Source organism: Chroicocephalus ridibundus, chromosome 4, assembly GCF_963924245.1.
Source record: "Chroicocephalus ridibundus chromosome 4, bChrRid1.1, whole genome shotgun sequence".
NCBI lineage: Eukaryota > Metazoa > Chordata > Aves > Charadriiformes > Laridae > Chroicocephalus > Chroicocephalus ridibundus.
The window spans coordinates 92,748,773-92,765,828 of NC_086287.1; the positions used below are offsets into that span (position 1 = coordinate 92,748,773).

At 57.7% G+C, this 17,056-nt stretch overlaps 1 protein-coding gene across 10 annotated transcripts in view; it reads right to left on the bottom strand.

The window, feature by feature from the left end:
• Window positions 1-9,457: 9,457 nt before the first annotated feature.
• KIAA0513 (KIAA0513 ortholog) overlaps window positions 9,458-17,056 on the bottom strand; it is a 35,444-nt gene continuing 27,845 nt past the window's right edge. For 9 of the 10 annotated variants that reach the window (XM_063334779.1, XM_063334773.1, XM_063334776.1 and 6 more), the window contains exons 10-13: window positions 15,321-15,350; window positions 12,341-12,421; window positions 11,925-12,019; window positions 9,458-11,804 (exon numbers count right to left, since the gene is read on the bottom strand). In XM_063334779.1, coding sequence (XP_063190849.1) covers window positions 11,755-11,804; window positions 11,925-12,019; window positions 12,341-12,421; window positions 15,321-15,350 — 256 coding nt within the window. In that variant the 3' untranslated portion in view covers window positions 9,458-11,754. The remainder of the gene's footprint in view (window positions 11,805-11,924; window positions 12,020-12,340; window positions 12,422-15,320; window positions 15,351-17,056) is intronic. The other variant, XM_063334782.1, reaches the window with a different exon arrangement.

Genomic DNA, 17,056 nt, shown 5'->3' on the forward strand with positions numbered 1-17,056 from the left:
CCACTGGCATAGCAGGCAGCGGGAGGGGAGCAGGCATCCAAAGAGGATGCCACCCCGTAGGTAGGGATGGATCTCCCAGCACCTCATCACAGAGCAGGACACAGCAAACGCCAACCCCTGGGATTTCACACATGAAACAACCCCAAATATCGCCCCAAGCTGCCAGGCCAGGGAGCCCCCAGGGGGACGGGGACCGAGTTTGCAGCCTGGAGCTGCACAGAGCCTGATGAAACACACCCTGAGCCCAGCTCCATACCTTGAGCCAATGAGCCAGTAAATCCCAGTTCATGGGACCACCACGAAGGTGACATTTGCCAGAGCCCCTGCAAGGAAAGCCAAGAACTGGAGCAGGATCCGGGAAAGGCGAGAGGGGAGACGCTGCTGGGAGTGGAGCAGAGGAGCCTTTGGGGACGCGTTCGCGAGACCTGGCAGGAGGTGATGACACTAATGACCCACAGATGCCCCGCGAGGCCAGCGTCTTCCAACAGACACATGGGTCCTGCTCTCAAACCAGACCTGTTTGGAAAGGGGGAACCATGTAGCCGTGCCCCCTTCCCAAAGCCCAGCTCCCCGAGGCTGTGGGGTGTGGGAGAGGGGATCAACCCCCCACTTCCAAGGGACCTTTACGAGCGCCTGCCAGGCTCCTGCATTGCTCTTTAGGGCTGACCATCAGCATCTCTCCAAGCTATCCCGCATCCGATGCTTGGCCCCCTTTCTGGCCTTTCCCCAACCCTCGCCGGCGGTGGGGGGGACACGGACACACTACCGGCGGGCTCCCCCCCGCCACGGCCAGCTGCGCAGCACACCGAGGGGCCACCGCCGGCCCGGCAGCAGCTGCCTTGGCCCGGGTTCAAGCACAGCGCTGGTCGAGAGCAGCTTGTTATTTCAGTCCTGCAACGGGGCTATTTTTAGAAAGCGCTGAAATCCGTCCCACCCCCCCCACCCCCCCCCCGCTTCTCCGAAATCGCTCCTCGAGCTACGACCTTGCGGCACTGCCGCTGCTCCCGCTCCCACCGCCCCTCTCCTCGGGGACCGGAGCCCAGTGTCACCCACCCTCCTAACCCCTGGGGTCCCCTGCAAAGCCCCGGTGACAGCAGTATTGCGTCGCGGCGGTGGTGGAGAGATGCGTGGAGAGGGAGGGGGGGGGGCTGAAGTCTGAACTACATCTCAACCCCTGACGCCATCCAGGTTCGCTCCCGGTTTCAATTATCACCTGCTGGAGCAGCAGCTGCCGAGTGCTGGGGAACTCAAAGGCAAGTCAACAAGGTCTTGTTGTTTCAGCTGCTCGGGGGCACGGAGGAGCTCCATGTGCTTATTCCCCCCCCCCCTCCCCTCCTCCTCCGGTGCCGTGGGGATGCTGCGGCCCCCCGCTCGCCCGTATGCACGCAGGGATGCTGTGCTTCACATACTTCCCCCATCCCGCTCTCCCGGGCAGGTAAACGCTGCGGGAGATGCCGAGGGGGGAGTGGAGACAAACCTCAATAACAACAAGGGGGGGGGGGGGGAAGAGGAGGGGGGGAAGAAAAGAAAAAAGCCCCAACAACCCAGCCGCTGCACAGAGGTTATCCGGGGGACAGAGCAAATAATTGGCGAGGCGAACAATGCATTTTAATTAAACCTCTGCAGGAAACGAGGGGAGGGAATCAAGTTAATTGCACGGAGCGGGAGCAGGAGATTAAAAATGCTCTTCGCTCGGAAGATGGTGGCTCCCATCCGCCTTTGCCGAGCAAAACAAGGCCACCTGGGGCGGCGATGCTGGCAGGGCCAGCTCCCGGGGCTGCTGCCGGGCCCTGCGCAGGGACGCGCAGCTCGCTGGCTGCTGCCGGGGCTCGGGGGCAGCGAGTGCCAGCGGGCTGTGGAGGGGCATCACGGGCTGCGGGGTCCTCCATCCCCAGGGATTTGAGCTGCCATGGAGGGTGGGAGCAGCTCCCGGGAAGTCCCCCCAGGATGGGGGGGCACGGCTTGTGGCTGTGGGAGCGGGACTGGGGGACGTGTCCCACCACAGCCCGGTCCCTGCTGCTTTGTGCCCTCTGCTCTCAGCTCAGCCCAGGCTGTGCCTGGCCCTCTCCCCACGCCCCAGGCAAAACCACCAGCCTTTACTTTTTCCTGCCCTGGATACTCGAGATTCCGGACTCTTCCAAGCACAGAGAGGCGTTTTCCTCAACTATTCCCCCTTCTGATCTTGCACCTCTTGCTCAAGCCCTTGTCTTTCCCAGCAGCCTTACCCCCTCCCTCCATCCCGGACACGCTGCAAGCGGAGCAGCCGGCTCACGGCCAGGCTCCTCTTCCTACCCAAGAGAGGAAAAGGCATCACAGGCTCCAGGATGCTGGAAGACCGGGGCAGGAGCCCAGACCGAGCATCCCACACACGGCACCAGCACAGGGATGCGCTGCCAGCGCCCCCCCCACTCCGCCCCAGGCACCCACCACCCCGGCGTCCAAGGGCAGGAGGCATCAACCTCTGCTCCCCGGCAATTTGTGAGCTATCGCACTCTGCCCTCCATCCAGCCGCCTGCTAATTAGCACCAGCCCAGCCCTCCGCCTGCAATGAGAACAGCAATCAGCCCCACTGCTCGCCTGCTAGGAACAATCTCCCTCCTTCCCTCCTCTGCATAAATTTCCCAGGCTGTGGTTTTTAGGCTCTGATCCCACATAGCTTTATTCACGAGAGAAGTCCCACTGGGGGCAAGGAAATTACTCCAGCGAGCAAAATTACCCGCGTGCGGGATGCACGTACAGGGCACAACACAAGGGGTTGGTTTTGGTGTTTTTTTGTTGGTTTTTTTTTTTTTTTTTTTGCACAGCATCGAAACCAAAATAAATCCACCGAGGGAGCTCAAAGCCCAGCCTTGCTCCTGACCACGGGTAAGAGAGGGACAAATTATAGCAATTAAAAAGAAGAAAGAGACATGTGGACTTTCATATCCACAAACCTCAGGACGCAGTCGGCGGGGGGAGGATATTTCACAGTCACAGGCACACTGCAAAAGCAAAGCGTGTCGCAAAATACTCTCTGTCCTCTGAGGCACAAGCTGTCCCTCCAGGCAGGCAGTGCCACCAACCCCGGGCACGAGGCTGGGACAGCCTGTCCCTGCCGCAGCCACCCGGGGTGGCTCGTCTGCAGCAGGAGGACACAGGCAGCATTGTACCCGCAGCGGAGGTTTTTCGCGCTGGAGATTGAATTGCGGGGTCCTTCCCCTCCCGTGCGCACAAACGCTGCTCTGATGGGAAACGAGAGCTCGGCCGAGACTCTTCCGCTTCCCCCCCTCCCCTGCAGCTGCGACCGGACCCGCAGAAAAAACCCCGGTGCTCTGCTCGAACGCTCGCTCTTGCTGCACCCGACGCGCTTTCCAGCCCAGCGATCGCGGGTAACCAGCCAGAAAAACGCTGCTGCTTTAGCACGAGCTGAAAATGCATGTTGGGAGGCGGGGGGGAATTGCCCGATATTTTCAGCCTGAAACCGGAGTCAGGGCCAGGAGGTGAAGCCCACCACGCAGACGGCAAGGCGGCCGCAGCGTCTCCGGGCTGTTGGTTCAGTAAGAGCATCCTAAGTGTAATTAAGGCTGGGAGACGACCGGATGGGAGCTCAGCATCCCTAAGAAACGGAGGGGAGGGGGGGGGCCAAACCAGCAGGCGCAACCCAGGAGCGCCATCCAGGACACCCCTCCTTGCTGCTGCCTTTCCAGCACCCCTAAGGCTGCCCCAGCCCCCCCTGGGGTATTTAATTGCACCCCCAGGTGCCAGGGCTGCGCGAGGATCCCCGGCGGGGAGCGGAGGTGTGGGCACGCTCGCCTCTGCGTGCCACGCTCCGGGGACGGGGACGTTTGGCAGCCGCCTGCAGGGAAGGTGTCTGAAGTGCTGCTCGCGGTGGGAACATGAGTCAGAGCTCCCCGGTGCAAGAGCCTGACGTCTCCCTCCTGCTCATTTATTCAGCACGTCAAATATTTGCCCTGCGCAGTTGCACCAGACGCACGTTATTCAGGAGCTCTTTCTCCCCCCCCACCTCCTTCTGCTGGCAGTGGCAGCTTATAAAAAAAACACCACAGTGCCATCTTGGGAAACTTGGCCTCCCAGCTAAGCGCGTTCGAGCATCCTTTTCCTCGCCGGCTTCAGGGACCGGCTCCTCTCCAAGCATCCCCTCCGCGGGGACCAGGAGGGGCTGGACGCTGCAACCCACGGGCAAAAGCAACCACCCCGCGGGGCTGCGATGGGGAAAGGTCATTTCAGACCCGTTTCCAGCGCTGCCTGAGTGACAGCAAAGCCAGGAGCCTGCAGGCAGCGAGCAGTGGCCCTGCCTGTCCCTCCTGTCCCCTGCCCTGTCGAAGCACCCTGCCTGGAAGCGGCACAGGCAGCGGCAGGAGAGGCCAGCCAAGGAAAACTGCTCCGTTTTGCCTCCTGTCAGCGAGGAAGCGGCTTTGCTGGCTGCCAGCCCCACAGTAACCCCGTGGGGACCTCAATCTTTTCTTTTTTTTTTGTGCCACATCCCTCGATTTCTTATTTGTAAGGCTTCTCACACCCTGAACGGCCGCTCCCCAGGGAGGAGGTGTTTATCGCTGATTAATTGCTAACGGCTGGAGAAGGTGCCCTTGTGCAGAGGTGACACAAGAGGCCCTGGCCCCCCCTGGCCCCCCGGGGTCTCTGTCCCATGGTGGCAGCCAAAAATGTCCCATTTCGTTGGGGAACTGGAGAAATGGCTCGTGAAACACAAGCTTGGGGATGCAGCCGAGCGGGTCGGCCACCCGCACGGTGCGTTGCCGGATAAACGCAGCGTGCTGCAGGGAGAAAACACATGCCCCCACCCTACCTGTAAGAGGAAAAAAAGTAAAAAAATCACCCTTCAATCTCCACTTGCTTTCCCAGCTGGGACACATGCTTTAGGCCTTCGCAAGAGCTTCCCAGGATCAGGGCTGGGATTTCTTGCTGGTGGGGGGCTCTGGAGCCCGCTCCCCCCCAGGCCAGCCTGCTCAGCCAGGCTCGGCGTGCATCCTGCTCCCCAGGATTTGCGGGAAGCCGCAACGCGTGGAAAAGCCCCAGGGCTGGAATAAACCTGCAAACAGCTTTCGCAGCTCTCTCAGAAATAGCACGAGGGGCGGCAGTGCCGTAGCTGATGCTCTGCTTTGCCCAAGAGGACGCGCATCGCCCATGCTCGGCAGCCACCCGATGCCACCCTTATTCCTCGGTGGCTCCTGTGGACCCACAAACGAGCCCCAGAAGGACCCACTGGGCTGATACCTGGCACGGCAAATTCCCCAGTGCATGGCACAGAGATTTGCTGCACCAGCTCTGCTGCTGGCGGCGGGAGAGGGGGGGAACTGCCTCCTGTGTTCGGCCCCCCCCGTCAGCACTGCGTCCTCCCCACCAAGAAAGCATCCTCGAGCATCATACACAACCAGCTCCAGAGGGATCTGCTGGGGCGAGAAAGCATGCTGGCAGGAAAGGACTGGGGTTTTCCAGCTTATCCAGCCTTTATGGAGCTGCACGTCCCGCTCTGCTTGCGGAGGGGCAAGTTAGGCTGAGCCTGTGGCGAAGACCTGAGCTCATCACAGCTGAGCTCGACGCCCTTTGGGGAACCAGCAGGTGAAGAATCAGCGCTTGGGTGAAAGCCCAGTGAAAATAATTTGCCCAAGACGCCACCACCACGTCCCTCCCCGGCCGGCCAAGGAGCTGCAGTGACCTTGCCCGAACACAGTGTCTGGGGTTGAAAGTGCAGAGCAAGAGGATGTGACTCACAGCTGGGATGTGGCCGCAAAGGACAGATGTGTTTCGTTACCGTCCGGGGCCCTATCTGCAGCTCTGTCTGTGCACGCCGTGACTCAGCCTGGCCTTCGAGCCCTTCCAAAAAAGGAGCCGTGGCACATCTCTTCCCAGCAGCATCCCTGTGCTGCCGTAAAACACATTTGGGAAGTTCAAGCTCCTGCAAGGGGGGGGGGGGGAAAAAGAAAAAAAGAAAAAAAAAAATCAAAGTCATACTTCTCCATGGGAATCTTCCAGTTTGAATTGTAAATTATTCAGAGAAGGTTAAAATCAAATGCTTTAGTGGTGGGATCCATCTCTAACTTTAGGGACTTAAAAGCTAAACATCCCCATTGCAATGGAGGGACACGGATGAGTCCCCTGGGTTTTCTTAGATACTCACTATAGGACAAGAGGAAACATGTCCTGGAGATGCTGCGTGTCTGGAGAGAGGAATAAGGGGATTTCAACAGGTCTCCTTCCCACACTCCCTCGGGAATTCAGCAGCACTTAGCGGAGAAAGCCCCAAAGCACTGAGGTAAGGCTGAGATACCCCGTATTGGACATCAGAGAATCTAAAGAGGGGAATGCTGCAGCCGGCTAAGCATGGCACATTGCTTCTGTGGGTCTCCTGCAAAACCCTGACCCAGACCCCAACCTTGGGCAGCGTGTGTGTCCCCCCCCCCCCCCATTATCCCCACAAGCAGCTTTTTTCACACTCCCCGATTTATCCGTCACCGCCCACATGCCTTATGGCAACACAGCCGGGTACCGAGGGACACTGCGGGGCGATGGCCGGGGTCCCCTGGCAGCAAATCCACTCTTGTTCTGCTCTGCCCAGAACCACCACCACCACCACCCCCCCCGCCCCGGCTTCCCACCAGTGGTTTTTTCCAGCGGGAGAGCAGATGGGGTCACATCTGCCGGGAATTTTTCCCGGCCACATCCTGGCTTTGAAGCCACCAATAGCCGCGTATTTTTCTTTAACTCCCGTGTGCGATCCGGGGGCCAAGCGCTGCCCTGGGCCGGGGGCCAGAAAGCTGGGAGCCACCAATGCAGTTCACTTGGCAGACACTGGATGGGGCTACGAAACCGGCTACCGGCACACCTGGCAGAAACGGGGGCGGGGGGGCCCAAAACAGTCTCTGCCAGATGTTTTGGGGTCCCGCTTTGCGGGTACCAGACGGACGTTGCAATAGCTGCCAGCACCCCTGCGGGATGCCGGCCCCAGTGCAGCGGTACCCGGCCCTTGGCAGCTTCGCTTTGGCCTTCGGTCACATCCCGGACACTCCGTGGTTGGGCAAGGATTGCCAGCACACGGACAAAGCCGGAGGCTTTACCCCCCGCAAAAAGATTTTCTGTGATCTGTTTGGAGAAGCAATGGAAAGGGAGAGCGGGAAGCTCCGGCAGCGAAGCAGCCGGCATCCCCAGCAGCGCTGCCTTGCAAAGCGCTGATTCAGTTTTACGCTGCTGTTGCAAGACGAGGCGATCTTGCCACCTCCCAAGACACCGCTGCCTCAACCCAGGCTCCTTGCGGGCTGCTGGGGTGGGATTTTCCCATGTTTCACCCCAAAGCAAGGGGAGGATTGAGAGACGCAGTCCCAAAGCAGAGCCCGAGCGTGGTGGGAGGCGCAGCCCCGCATTGCGGAGCCCGCTGCGGACGAGGGCCAGCCCCGAATTCCCCAAACGCTGCTGTCAAACTTTCCGGCAAGGCTCTAAATCCAGCAGCCCTCGCCTGGCTCCAGCTGGCCGAGCAAGCTGGCAGCAGTGTGCGGACGAGAGCAGCTCAGCAGCTAACGAGAGTCAAAGCCTCCCCTGCTCGAGAAAAAAAAAGGAAAAAAAAAAAAAGAAAAAAAAAAAGGAAAAAAAGAGATGGTCCCCATAAATCATGAGCTAGTTACTGATGGAGAGGACTCCCCTCCCTCTTGCTCCGCACACTGCGACACAAATTATGGCCCCGGCTTCACCGTTGTTCAGTGATGAACATCTGAAAAGGCTGTGACAGATGAGAAAAGGGATGATTTAACAGCCATAAATCCAGCCAGCTTAGAGGTGTTTTTACAACCAAACCCATCTTGAATCCCCTCTGTTATGAATACTTATCGCTCCCAGACACTACTACAATGGAAAGATTTTTAACAGCTTTAATAGAGACGCAATAAAACCCCCAGAGCCCAGCAAGCAAACGTCCTTTTTATCCCCGGAGGGAGGGAGAGGGGGCTGAGAGCTGCTTGCTGCACTCAAGCTTGAAGGATCAGAGCTGGAGCAGCCAGCGGGGCCACCGCTAACCCCTGGGTTTAGTGGATGGGTGGCATCATCCAAGAAGTGTATGAGCTTTTCCTAAAGCCGTTGGATGGAGGGTGTAATTAACACCCCGCAGGGAGGGAGGGACGGGGGGGCAGGCTGTGCCCATGATGGACGGCACCTTCTTCCTCCGGTGCTGCTCCTACCTTTGCCAGGGTCTCCTCCAGGAGCCAAGAAGCTGCCGTTACCCAAATCACACCTGATCTAGCCCACCGTTGGGGATTTCAAATGAGAGTGGTTTTAGCTCCAGCAAAGAGCCTCCTGGGTAGGGTGCTGCCCCTCAGCTGCCCCTCGCCTCGCTCGAGGCACCACGTTTCTCACTCATTAAAAGCTAAACGGGCTCAACGACCGCCACCCAACGAGCAGGACAGGGACACCAGACCTCCCAGCTGGGGATTAAGCGGGTCTAACAGGGACACCAGACCTGCTGTTTCGGGATTCAGTGGGTCTCACTCCTCCTTGCCGTGCGTGCTGCCCCCGTAAGCCTCTCTGTGCCGTTCCGCAAGCGCAGGCTGCGCCCAGCCACCAAAATCAGGGGCCGGGGGTGCACCCACTGCAAAAAGCACCCAGTTTAAGCAAATACCTGAGGAATACGCACCACCTTACTTATACACACAAGCTTATCGGGCGCAGCGAGGCGATAAGTAATTCGTCGGCGGGGTGGGGGGGAACAAAAGCACTCCCAGGCCACGGGGCTTCTGGTTTTCCACAGCTCATCAGCCCGCACCCCTGTAAAACCCCGGGTAGGACACGGGGTGGGTTTCCTTCCTCCAATGGTGAACCTGTGGAAGGCTCCAAGGAGGGTAATTAAAAAAAAAAAAAAAAGAAAAAAAAAAAAAAAAGACGGATCAGGGCAGCTCCTTCCTAAGAGTAAACGTGGCTGTGAAAGGCTGTCACGGGGCTATCGGGAGAGAAAGCAGCACTGCAGGGCAAGGAACAGGCTCGGCTTGGCCACGTGGAGACCGGAGGGGACGCTGCCTCCGATGTCTCCGAAGCCCGGGTGGAGGATGACGCTCACAGCCCGTTAATCTAAGGGAACATCTTTTTTTTTTTTTTCTTTTTTTAATAAGATAATACTGAGTAATTGATTTTTAAATACACTGAAATCAAATGTCCCGAGGCCAGAGCAGGATCCCAGCTCCGCCGTCGGTTCAGCGGCGACTGGCAGAGATGGAGCGCGCGGGGGAAAAGAAAATAAAAATTACATCGCCGCCGCCTGCCTCGCTGGCTGCAGGGCAAACGCTAACGTTTCTTTAAAGGGGGCATCAATTTTTTTCCCCCCTATTAAAAAAAGTAGGTCATCGAAAGGGGAGCCGAGCTGGGGAAGGCACCAGGCACCACCGAGGCCGAGCAGGCGGCGGGGAAAAGATCCACCTGATTAAAACACACGACACCGGCCGAGGACAAAAGTCATTTTTAAGACAATTTATTCCAATCTCTCTCTCTCTCACCCCGTCCTTCACGCAGTCCCAATCGGGCAGGTTTTACAGCCTTTTTTTTTTTTTTTATTCGATTTTAATCCGTTTTCTTTTTTTTTTTAGAAAAATACACATGCAAATAATATATATTTCACCGTTAACCTTTTTTTTTTTTTTTTTCCCACGTTGCGGGAGGGGGACGGACCAAAACAGAACAAAAAAGAAGTAATAAAGAAACAAAAGCAGGATTCGGGAAAGAGCCGAGTGGAGACTAACCGGGGGATGCCGCGGGGATGGGATGCGCCGGGATACGGGATTTTGGCGCTGATGCTTATGCTCCAGCACATCCTTTCCATCAGAAAGGTGTTCGTCGGGGCGAGGGGCTGCCGGAGGGGACTAACGTGCACAAAGTGCACGTTAGTCCCCTCCGGCAGCCCCTCGCCCCGACAAAAACCTTTCTCCGTCAATTCTGCCCGGGTTTGGGAATGGCCAAGGGAAAGCCAGTGCAGGATCCATCCTTCCTCTGAGACCCAGCACGGAGCAAAGTCCCAGCCCAAGCTTAAGCAAAAGCACCAAAACCTAAGAGCTACATGGAAAAAAAAAACCAAAAAAAAACCCCAAAAACCCATTATGCTATTTATCTTATGGGATACAGCTGACAGCACGGGGGAAAACGGACTGATGGTCTCCCCGAAACCCGGACTCGACGTTTCAGGACGCTGGTTTTGGGGTGAAACTGGGTGCTGGACCCTGGGCTGCGGGGGGTTGGGGGTTTTCTCTGTCCCCCCGGGCAGAGCCGAGCGGGTCTCCCATCAGAGCAGGGATGCGCCCCGGCGGAGGGGAGCAGCGATGTCCCCATCTCCCCGGCCTCTCCGCAAACACCGTCCCAAGGTACCGCGGGGAAAAAAAAACAGGTACACTGCGTACGGGGTAGCTGCCGTCACTCCAGCAGAAGAGGAGATGGACTTAAGACGGGGCTATTTCAGGTTCGATCGATGATCAGCTGGAGCGAAGGGGCCGGGGAAGGAGAGGGCAGCGAGGTGCAGCCCGGGGAAGGAGGGCGATTAATCCAATACCGCGGCTGCTGTGGGAAGCCAGGAGGCTTCGGGAAAAGCCGCAAGCCCACGGCAGCCCCGATGCCGACGATGCAGCAGGGAGCGGGCGCAGGGGGAATCTGTCTCGCTGCTGCTTTGCTGCCTCCTGCCAAGCCGCTTTCGCGTGGTTCTCTTCTGCCTCCTCTCCCAGCCGTCCCGCCCAAGGCCATGGCTTTTTTTTCCTGTTGATCCAGGCTAATGATATGGAGCAAACTGTGTTTTCTCTCTGCCCAGAGGTACAAAACCACACAGGCAGGGCAGGGAAGGGTTCCCAAGCGCAGGATTTCCCTCCGGCTCCCAAGGAGCCTTATACTAAAGAAGGCAGCAGCACTTTGCCAGCCCCGTTTCTGCTCCCAGCAAGCCCCCGTATGGCCCGTGTCCCCGGCCGGTGGTGATATCCTTGGATACACAACACAACCTGCTGACAGACTGACTCATCGGCTGCTGCATCCCATCGGCATCCTCAGCAGCCGGCTCCTGCATTGCCAGCACAAACCCACGTGCTGCAAACGCCCAGTGCCTCCCTAGGGAGGGAGATGGGTCAAACTGGAGGCAGAGCCGGTGGCTGGATGTGGTCCCTGCCATCGCCTCCCGCATCCCCGGTCCAGCTCCAGCCTCCGTTGTGCTCGCCCCGCGAATGCCGGTGGGGAAAGGCGGCGGGAGGCTCGCAACCTTGGATTCCTCCGGATTTACCACTGTCCACGGCAGCCTCGGAAAGGCACCGAGCAGCGAACGCGTGTGGCAGCTCAGGCCCACCGCCGTTGTGCCACGAAACACCGAAGACGGCAGGCAGCGTTTCACGGCGGGGGGGCGGCCGGAGACACAGCGATCCAGCTCTCATAAACACACCCGGGGGCTGCAGCAACCGCTCCCTTTTTGCTTTTCTCTTGTGTTTTGTTGTTCTGTTTTTTTTTTTTTTTTTTTTAACTGACAAAATACACTTTTGGGACTGTCTACTCTGAAAATAGATGGTGGGAGGGTCTGGCAAGGGGGGGCGGGGGGGCTGTTTGGCTCCTATTTCTACAGGCTGCCCTGGTGCAGCTCTAAAGTTTGGTGGACGATCATGCAGGTTTTATTGCAGCTTGTGTGGGTGGCTTTTTTTAAAGTAGCCCAGCTTCAGTTTCAAGTAGCCCCAGAGGTGGGTTTCTCTCCCCTCTGACCCTCTCCGGCCGCTGTCTCTCTGCCGCAGCGTGCCGGCCAGGCGGCTATTCGGTAGCCATCTGCTCGATGTGGTCGCTGAGCAGTTTGTATTGCTCTGCGGAGAGATAAAAGGGTGCTGGGGAGGGTGCCGAAGCATCCCGGCCAGGCAGGTGGGCTCCATCCATCCCTCCGGGACCCCTCGAAGGGGTTGCGCATCCCCCAGGCTCGCCCCTACCTTCATCCAAATTGCCGATGGTCGCCTGCTTCTTCAGGAAGTCGCTGCAGAGCTTCTTGTTCAGGCCGAACGCCAGCATGTTGTGAATGAAGGTGCTGAGGAAGGACAGAGATGCTCTTGGTGAGTGAAGGGGCAAGGCTGCCCTTTCTTCCCCCCACCTTCCTCTTCCTCTCCGCAGCCCCTTGTACCGGGCACTGGGATGATGCTCGGCTGTGGGAGAGCGCGGTAGGTCCCTGCGGTGCCTGGATTTACAACGTAAGAGGCAGGAGCAGGGCCCGGGAAGAAGCATCAAGCACCCTCTGCACTGCAATGGTTGTCCCCAGTGGGGGAACATCTGTAAGGTGTCCCACCCACAGCTGGCGAGGACACACCGCAGAGCCCGGCGCCAGGAGGGAGGGTCCCCGCGCCCTGCTCACCCCAGCTGCCCGAAGGTGATGTTCTCGTTGAAGCGGAGGCTGTCGTCACGCTCCTCCTGCGTCATGTGGCACCACTTCTCCCTGCAAGGCACAAGCCCGTCTGGCACCGCCGGGACCCCGGGACCCCCTGCCCGCATCCGCCCCCCTCCCCGGCCACCCTGCCTGAGGACAGCAGGGCACCGAGAGCCCCTCGGCCGCCAGCGCTCCTGTGGTGCTGGATGAGCTCTCACACCTGTGTCCATCTCTTGCCCCGGGGCAAAGCAAGAGATGCCCCAGGAAAAAGCCTCCTTCAGCCTTGGCTTTCTCCTGGAGGCCCTGATTCAGAGCTAGAAACTGGCATCGGCCTCTCCAGCACAGTCTCTCACCTTCGGTGCCATCGCTTCGGCAAGGGGGACGAGTGAGGAAGCAGGGCGGGGGTTTGCAGCTCTTGGGACGGCCATCCCAGCAGGGCACCACTGAAGCCCCCCCCACCCTGGGGGAGGGTACCAGGGTGGTACCAGACACCTCTCCCCCATCTCCAGCGGGGCTCCAACTCCCCGAGCACCAAGCAAGCTGCTCCCCAAAAATACCTCCCGCACTCTGACAGTGCGAGAGGCCCCTACACCCCCCCGCCATGGCCCCATTTGGGGGCTGAAGTCCCGAATCCCAGCACTGCCGGGAGGATGCTCCAGCTCCGCTCCGGCTCCCTCGCAAATGCAACCGCAGCGTTGCCTTAAAGGAAGGGTGTTTTTTTTTTAAGCTCTAGATGCTTGCAACCAACTCAAGGCGGTGGCAGGAGTCCCCATCCAGGTGTCCCACTTGGGAGTAAAGCCTGTGTCACAGAAACGTCCCCGTGGTGGTGCAACGCTCGGGCGGTGGCGGGGGGCTCAGTGCATGCACGCCGGGGAAACTACAGCTCCAGGGTGAAGCCAGCCCCCTCCTCCCCAGAACTCAGGTGAGGTTACAGCCAAGGAGAAGAGGAGGAAAAGCAAGGAAAAAACAGGGATAGGTAGAAGAAAAACAGCTGTATGGAGGAGAAGGAAGAGGAGAACACCGGGAGCGGACTGCACGCCTGCAGCTAGCTCGCCGGCACGCCAAGCAGGACCGGGGGAGCTGTGTCGGGTGGAAACGGCGGCTGGGCAGAAGTGGGTCTCACAGTAAATTCAGTGAGGTCAGCTCAGCCCCACAGCACGTTTGTGATGCTGAAACTGGGAAAGGATGAGCGCTCAGACAGGCTGGCACCACGAAGGGGACCCTGTCCTCCTTCAAGTCACCCCAGCCTGGGCGAAAGCTGTGAAGCCGAGCCTGCGGTCTCCAGGGGTGAGCTGCTTATGTTTATAGGGCTCTGGAAACTTATACGATATGTTTAAAGGGATATTTAAGAAAAAAAAAGAAAAAAAAAGAAAAAAAAAGAAAAAAAGAAAAAAAAGAAAAAAGAAAAAAAGAAAAAAGAAAAAAGAAACAAAAAGAAAAAAACATAAAAAAAGAAAAGAAAAAAGAAAAGAATAAAGAAAAAAGAAAAAAGAAAAAAGAAAAAAGAAAAAAAAGAAAAAAAAGAAAAAAAAGAAAAAAAAGAAAAAAAAGAAAAAAAAGAAAAAAAAGAAAAAAAAGAAAAAAAGAAAAAAAGAAAAAAAGAAAAAAAGAAAAAAAAGGTGTAATTTCTCCCAGATAAAGCTTACGACAGCAAATAAAAACCACATCTAAATCTGGAGGCTGAAGAGAAAGGAGAAGAATCAAATTAAGGAGCTTTGAAATCTGGAAGCAAAACTTCACAGATCTCACTGGCCCACTTACAGAAGAGGCATGTTTGTAACTGTTGTTTTTTTTTTTCCTGCCTTTTTATGTTTTTGAGGGAGGAAGGGGAGAAAAAATAAATAAATAAAAATTATCAAAGTGCCCCAGAAAAACTCGCCGTGCTTTTGGCTTCTTGTTCGAGAGTAACACGCCTGAGAAGGGGGAAAGCCCACATGTGGCTCTGCTCAAACCCTTTGATCTTTTACACGGGCGCAGCAGGGCAGGCGCAGGGCTGCGTGACCCCATGGGCTGTGATAACACCTTGCCTGTATTTCGGCGTGCCCAGGGAAGCCTCATCGCAGCCGGGCACCGGTGAGAACCGCGCCGGTGGGGCTGGCTTGGATCGCTCGGCATCGCTCGTCTCTCGGCAGCGGCGTTTCCCCCCCCGCGGCTGACCTGAGCGATGCTCTGTCTGAGCAATACCGGAGTTATCCGTTCGCGGGTGCACGCCTTGGCCACGTGGAAGATTTACTGCCAAGCTTCGAAGAACTCTCATCCTCTTGCTAATGCCATCGCTCGGAGTGATTTGCTCCAAGATGGAATATCCCGCGCTCCAGCAAGAGAGCAATGAGTCTCCCTGATCCCCGATCCCAGCTCGGAGCGGGGATGGATGCGGCTGCTTTTGAGCTTTGCAACCAGGAGGACACTCTCGCGATTGCAACATGCAGCCCCCGTTTGCCTTTTTCTTTTAATCGAGGAATGGCAGCACAAAAGTGCATTAAAAAAGAAAAAAAAAAAAAAAAAAAAAAAAAGAAGGACCAGCTTTTCCAGCTGGCAAAGGATCCTCAGCACCTCTACGTGGCAGCAGAAGCCGGGAGCAAGCGGGAAGGACAGGAGGGGGATGCTTTCTCCATGAAGAGACTCGGTTCATGTCCAAAACCTGCCCGGGGAACCATTCCCAGCTCAAGCCCTCAGCTTCCCCGGCAGCGGGGCATCTGAGTTCCACAGTGAAATACCACAGCTTGAAACCAGTCAGGTTTCTTTTTAAAAAGCCGTATTACAGAGGAACGAATCTCAACTTTTCTGGCCCCTTTGAGAGGGTGATGCCCGTGAAGTCAAACCTCCAGCGGCCGTTCCTCCCGGGGGGAGAAAAGGCCTTTCGGAGCACCCATGAAATGTGTTACCCCCCTCCCCAGGGCAGGATTTGGACCTGAAGCGAGCGTCGGCCTCTGGACACTAATGCACCGAAGTACGGGGACAGACACACCTCTTCTCCTCTTCCTCCCCAGCGTTCCCTCTGGAGCGGCAGCAGAAACGGGGCCGACAAAAGTGGTGCGTGAAAGATCATGCAAGATAGAGGGATGGAGGGGAAAGGAGAGAAGAAGAGACGGAAGAAGGTTGTTAGAGGCAGAGAGAGGAAAGAGAGAGAAAAAGAGGAGTTTAGTTCTGGTCCCTTCCCCCCCACCCCCCCCAAGTCCCCTGCCCTCCCCACCGAGAGGAGAAAAAAACCTCCCCAGCTCTCACTGCGGCCCCGGGAGGACGCAGCCCGGCCGCCCCAGCAATGCCCTGGCCGTCCCAAAGAGACGGGCACCATCACAAACCCGCCGCCACGGACCCTGCAGACGCCTGCCATGGTCAAGCACCACCCCTGGCGTTTCCAACCCAGCCCGTGGGACGCCAGCCCTCGCCCACCAGCTCCTCCTGCCAGGGATCTTAATCCTCAGTCCAGCAAGCAGCATCCCAGTTCGCCCAGCGGCTTGTGTTATCCTCTCCAGAGGACTGGCGGCGGGGGAGGGGGTCACCACCACCTTCCAACCCCCCTGAGATACTCGGAGTACTCCAGGCTTGCAGCTCCCGAAGCTCATTCATTAGTCGGGCTCGTTTCTGCAGCGGAGGCAGACTCAGCCGTCAGATTAATTGAGAAAGGCACCCAGAGCAGAGAGCAGCTGCCGGGGGCGTATGTCCTTGTGAGACATTTGCTGCTGCTAATTTGGGGCTTAATCAAAGCAAATGCGGTTACGGTTACATTACTGTTCAATAGGCTCTTTCAGTGGCTTGCTTGGAATAAAAGAAAAAGCAATAAAGGAGAAAGCAGAGATTGATCGGTGCGCCGAGGCTGGCAGAGCATCCCATGGTGCGAGCCAGGGCTGCCGCGGCTCAGCTCAGGTTGTGGGGAGGATGCCGGAGGGCTGGCTGCTTCAAGAAGGGCCGGCGCTGACTCGGAAAGGGGCTGTTCAAACGCTCCGAGCTCAACGACTCTCGCCCCGAGAGCTCGAAGCCTCAGAGCACGGCACGGACACGCAGCAGGAGGGGTCTGGCTTCAGGAGGGGTCTGGCTTCAGGAGGGGTCTGGCTTCAGGAGGGGGCGTGAAACTGTGGTCGAGAGAGGAGCGAATTGCTCGAGCCCCCACGGCAGGTCCGTGGTGGAGCAAGAGATGGGCACGAGGCCGGTGAGCGTCTCGCCCACCCTCATACCCCGTGGGATCCCCACGTCCAGGCACCCGGACGGTCCCCGCACACAGCCACCCTCCGAAACGAGCACCCCCTTCCCTTTGCAGGGTTTATCTCGATCCCCCCGAGCCCTCAGGGCCGTCTCCAGCTCTCGTCCTTGCTGGCTGCCCGGGGTCAGTCCCCGCGCTGGGCTGGCAGCACTTCCACAGCCCTCCCGGGGACAGCCGGGACGCAGGGCGCCCCCTCCCCATCCTCTGTACCCCCCCCGCCCCGAAAACGCATCTTCTCCCACATCTGCTTACAAACCGAGCACCAACAGCCTGAACCCTGGCTGGGTTTTCCGGACACATCTCTAGGGCTTCATTTTCACAAAAAAAAAAAAATGATGTAAAACGAGCGAGAAAACTTTCATGCTCCCAAATCCTCCAGAGGATGCAGCTCTCACCTGCCCACCCCACCGCCCAGTGGCCCCGGCAGCTTTGCAATCAGGGGTGGAGAACAGAGTGGTTCCCCCCGGCCCGCAATGCTTAGGGCCATCAGGAGCCGGGGGGGG